The sequence below is a fragment of the Leptonotus elevatus genome, chromosome 19 (assembly GCF_054856555.1).
Source record: "Leptonotus elevatus isolate MCC_2025b chromosome 19, RoL_Lele_1.0, whole genome shotgun sequence".
Taxonomy (NCBI): domain Eukaryota; kingdom Metazoa; phylum Chordata; class Actinopteri; order Syngnathiformes; family Syngnathidae; genus Leptonotus; species Leptonotus elevatus.
In genome coordinates this window covers 4,099,674-4,105,065 of record NC_141257.1, presented here as the reverse complement: position 1 = coordinate 4,105,065, position 5,392 = coordinate 4,099,674, and the positions used below count along the sequence as shown (strand labels likewise).

The 5,392-nt window shown below is 41.4% G+C and overlaps 1 protein-coding gene across 1 annotated transcript; it reads right to left on the bottom strand.

Annotated features, from left to right (window-relative positions):
• Positions 1-1,059: 1,059 nt before the first annotated feature.
• Positions 1,060-3,113, bottom strand: LOC147157572 (ictacalcin-like). Its single transcript, XM_086063524.1, has 3 exons — positions 2,947-3,113; positions 1,367-1,509; positions 1,060-1,288 (listed from the first exon to the last, which is right to left on the bottom strand). The coding sequence occupies exons 2-3, from the start codon at positions 1,502-1,504 to the stop codon at positions 1,139-1,141; spliced, it is 288 nt and encodes a 95-aa protein (XP_085919650.1). The 5' UTR covers positions 1,505-1,509; positions 2,947-3,113; the 3' UTR covers positions 1,060-1,138.
• Positions 3,114-5,392: the final 2,279 nt, after the last annotated feature.

The window sequence follows — 5,392 nt, the reverse complement described above, 5'->3', positions numbered from 1 at the left end:
GGACACGGACACGCAACGTGACCTCACTCGGGGGGCGTCGCCACAGTTCTCATGCCACAACTATGCAATTTCATAAAGCAAAAATGATGCCTTGGTTAACGTGTTTTTGCACTGTAATGAATGGAAATGACTTTGAAAGAAAAAGCACCCCCCCCAAAAAAAATGCAACAATTATAGTGCACTCTACAGCAGTGGTGTCCAAACTACAGCCTGGGGTGCATTTGCGGCCAGACGTCCATTTTATAATGGCCTGCAGCTCATATAATAATAAATAATAAAAAATAAACTCTTGACACAGCCTGCATCCCTGTTGGATGCCATTTTGAATTTTTTTGTTTCCAGTTTAGATGGCGAACATTTTGCCATCCATCAAAAATAGCACTCATTTTATGACATGTTGACAGGGTTGAACAGGGTCGGGTCAGTAATTTGTCTCAGGGTTAACACTGGCAGACATTCATCTACATTCACTGTCGCTGCTTCAGGCCATTCACGCTTACCAGTTCATCTAAGATGCACTTGTCCATACAGTGAATTGGGACAGTTGAAGAAGAAAAAAAAACACAGTGAAAAGCCCCAGTTTTAACTGCTTCATGTGAAACCCGCAATGCATGTCTGGCATAATGGACAGTGTAATATTTATAGTTTTAAAAATCAATCAAACTCATGCTACACTATGATACACCAGCATCCTAAGTTTGATATAGAAAAAAGTCATATTGCTGCTTTGGTATAATAAATGGACATCGTTCCCGCTCCCAATTACAATTTAAAATAAACTTTCAATTAGTCATGTTTTTATCATATTACATAATTATTTTACTTAAATAAAAAACTATAGTTTTAGATAATAATGTATATTATGGTAGAAAATTGTGTTTTGTTTACTAACAAACCTTAAACTCCTTGTGTTCTTCTATGGACTGCAACCTGAATGAATCAACAGCGCCCCTGCTGGTTTCAGGCAAGTACTGCACTCCATTGCTTCATGATGGAATGAATTAATTCCATGAAAATGATCATTGTGATGATATATTCCCACAAAACACAAAGCGCAGGTTGAGTATTTTAGTGGTGTTTATTGTATGAAGTATGTTTGACTTTATTGGTGTTTTATGGCCTTTCAGAGAGGTTCGCTCTATTTTTTGCTCCCTTGCTTCATTTCCTTTTGCAGCACCAGAGCGAGGGAAGCCACCAGGCTGATAAACTCCAAGAAGTCCACGCTGTTGTCACTGTTAGCGTCCAGATCCTTGAACATGCGGTCAATGGCCGTCTGGTCCTTGGCTTTCTACTCAACACACACACACACACACGCAATGACTTAACATGTACGTTTTGTTTGTTGGTGTGCTGGTCCGTCACTCACCCCCATCTCCATCCCAAATTCCTGGCTGAGCATGTCCTTCACTTCTCCTTTGCTCATGGCGTTCTTGTCGCCTTCCTTGCCGGCGTACTTTTGGAAGGCGTTGATGAGTAAAAAGATGGCGCCCTGAACTTCACCCATGATGGCTACAGGAATAAATAAATAAATTGAATTGCATTTTTCTTATACTTGTTTTTGCATTACATCCTGTCTTTATTCTGCGAAAAATAATCACACTTGAGAATTTTTTTTTATTACACACCAGTCTAAACACGGTTACTGGTTAACACTGCATTTGTGGAATACGAATTAATCAGCAAAATCCACCCATTTTTATCCATCTCTGGGGGCGGCCATTTTGCCACTTGCTGTCAACTGAAAATGACATCACAGTTGCTCAGGGCTCAAGTAACAACCAATCACGGCTCACCTGCTTTCTGAGTTTGGTCATGTGACGTTCACAAGCTGAGTTGTGATCGGTCCTTAACAACTGTGATGTCATTTTCAGTTGACAGCAGTCAGCAAGTGACAAAATGGACGCCCTGTGAGAGATAGAAACTGGCCAATTTTGCTGCATAAGTCATATATTATGGGTACTGTGTTTTATTTATTTTTTATTTTTAAATACATTTTGGGGTGAGGGTATTGTTATTTATTTTTAACTTTTTTTTTTCTTTTTTTACTGCGATATGGTATTCATTGAATCAATGTTATAGCCTTCAAGCTACATTTTTATTTTTGGGTACTGCTTTTTATTTTTTTTTACTTTTTTCATCATTTTCTGGCATAGAAGCATCATCTAAAATAGTATTAATTAGTAAATGCTCAATTCAATTTGTATTAGTTTTTGGTTTTAGCCAATGCTTATTCATTCTATTCTATACATTTGCAATCTCACCACATTGATTTCAACAGGATGCTATCGTGAGTGTTATGGCGCCCTCTAGCGGGCCGAGTGTTGCCTGTGCAGGTTTACTGGAACACCTCCTACTGGAACCACGCGATGCTTTGTGGTGGTGAAAGACTGGCATGCCACCAAAGAGCTTTGTTTATTATACCCTCAAGTTGAGGGAGTGGTTTGCAGGGGAAAAAGACTATCAGACTGTCAGACAACAACCATTTTGTCTAAGACCCAGCTCCATTAAACCATCTGTTTGTATGGCCTACTTTATTTTTTAAAGATTAAACACTGCTTCTTTTTTCTTTCTTTTTTTTTTCCTCCAGCAGATTCCTGGCGAATGAAGCGGAACATTGCCAAGGTGACAGCGTCGTGTCTCCAGGTGCGGCAACTCGATTCGAAAGTGTCAGGAGATACTTGCTGAATCTCAAACTTGACTTTATTGAATATGAATCGGACAAGTTAACATTGGGTAAAAGTTGCACGCGTGGAGAGCCCAAAAAGTCCAAACGTGTGTTGGCTCCCTTTCATCGGGTGTGGGTGTGGTCCACGAAAACCGCCATCGGATGTCCGTTACGTAAACGTGGCACGTCTTTCCCAATTGAAGTTCAAAGGTCAGCTAACTTAATCATTAAGAAAGACAGTAAAAAAAAAAAAAGTTTCTGAATGGGGATTTTCCACTCACCTTTGTTGTTGTAGTTGACGTGGAGAAAGAAGAGTGCAGAGATGAAGTGATGAGGAAGAGGATGCGGGGACGGATTTATACTTTCACCACACCCTCCACTAACCCTCCCTTCTCTCTCTCCCTCCCTCCCTCCATGTTCTCTTTCATCCCTCGCGCCTCCTTCCCTCGGATCCTTTTTCACTCTGACTCGACTTCCTCTTTGAAGCGACATTTTGTTGCATAACGTGAAGAGTAAAGGCCAAAAACGCATTTTTAAGAAACGACATTTTACTTCCCCCCCCCTCCTCCGCAGTCAACAAACTTTATTCACATTCCAATTCTGAAAAGTTGATCAAATCGGCAAGTTTGAGTCACTGCGTGCATTGTCTTCAGTTTGCCCCTGCATTTTTTGTGCCGGAGGCTGTGACTCACAGTCACCGGGCCCAACGTTCATTCCATGCGCACACACGTACACACATAACCCATTGCTGTGGAAACATGTTTTTTTTGTCAACGGCTGTTGCGTAAAAAAAATTCCTTTCACGCCCGCTTATTACCATCCAACAAAGAAGGCCCAGATCAGATTTTATAATGTTCCAAATGAGAAATTTTGCCAAATCATTTCAAACTGACTTTTTCATAGCTTGTATGCAAATAGTTGAGCTACCTGCCCATTAAATGTCAAATTAAGCAGCCCATGACTTGGAAGCGAGGCTGAAGGTTCCACACAGGAACACCCACACCGCGCATGGTGCGACGCCCAAGCAATCGTGCCAAATTAAAAGGTAAGCAGAGCTGCATTGACTTTTGTTGGATGCGCAGATTAGCGGCAGCTAACAACATTAGCCTTTGATTAAAATGACGTCTCACAACCACGAGTTACACGCTCTCACACTCACAGATGAAATGCTCTCAAGCCACAACTAAAACACTCTCACATATTACTGGAATGCTCTCACAAGCCCAACTGAAATTATTTCCGACACGCACACAACATAAATGCTCTCACACATCATACAGAAACACTCTCACACTACAACTGAACAGCTCTCACATACTACACACTTTCACTGAGACTACTGAAACACTCACACAGCACAGAAACACTCTCACATGGAAACGGATTGCTCACACACACGCTTAAAGTGCTCTCACTGAACTACTTAAATAATCTCGCACGCTACTGAAATGCTCTCAGGGTACCTACAGAAACACTCTCATACAGCACTGAAAAGCTCTCATCACTACTGTAATGCTCTCTCTCGCGCACTACTATAACACGCTCACATAACTACAAAATGCTCTTGCACACTGCTAAAACACTCTTACATAACTACTGAAATGCTCTCACACACTCCAGGGAAATGCTTGTCAGACACCCAATTGACATGCTCTCACACACCGCTAAAATGCCTTCACATGTAAATGAAACACAAAATTCAATATATAATCTATGAGAGAGAGAGGATATCAGTAGTGAGTGCGAGCAAAGGAATTTTAGTGATGTGCGTGAGAGAGAGGGAGAGGGAGGGAAAGAGAGAGCATTTTAGTAGTGAAAGAATGTCAGCAGATCCCTGAGAGTGTTTCAGTTAAGTTTGTGAGAGGCAACTCTGAATTATGTCCTTGACTGACTCTTATCGTAACATCGTTGTTTCTTTTGTGCCATCTAGTGGTCCAACGGAAAAACTACACAATCAGTTCTCAGTTAATTTCATCTAGTGGTCAAAATAGAACACTACACTCAAAGCAAAACCATGTTTGCAATACACGCACACACACTGCACTGTAACCTAGCAACCTATGTTTGCATTGTAACCATAACAACTGCAAAGAGGGCGTGTGTACAGCGCATGATTTGATCATGACTCTTTAGCCCCGATTTCTGACTTTCAGGCACTCTTTTTTTTTCTTTTTAAGCCTGAAAGTGGAAAATTCCTGAAGCACACGTTTCCATTCAAACCAATCATTCAGTCAAACATTTGTGGATTTGATTTGATTTGATCAACAATGCCAGGGGCCTGGATTGGATCAGTAAAGTAGGCTCGTCCTCCTCAGCAATGTTGCACAACATTCAGCTGACATGAGGCACAAACAGACGATATGAGTGGAAAAACACCGACGTGCCTATTAACTCATGAGGAGTCTTTCATCATGGGAACAGGCAACCTCTATAAGTCTTAACACATCCTATAGCGGTGAGGAGGGCGTGAACGCCGGGAACATTCCGGCCCTTCCCCAGCATACTGACAAATTGTTATCATAAAGAGGGAGCGGCTCCCGTGCACTTTGACTCCAGTGGGAGTTACCCAATCGCACCGAAGCGTGGGCCTAAATGATCATTGTCTTGCTATAACATATGGCGTAACATTGTAACATACCGTATCCTTATAGCTCGCTATACAGTATCAAAACACCAGCAAAAAAAAAAGTCAACATTGTACAATAAAACAACACAACTCACATGGGA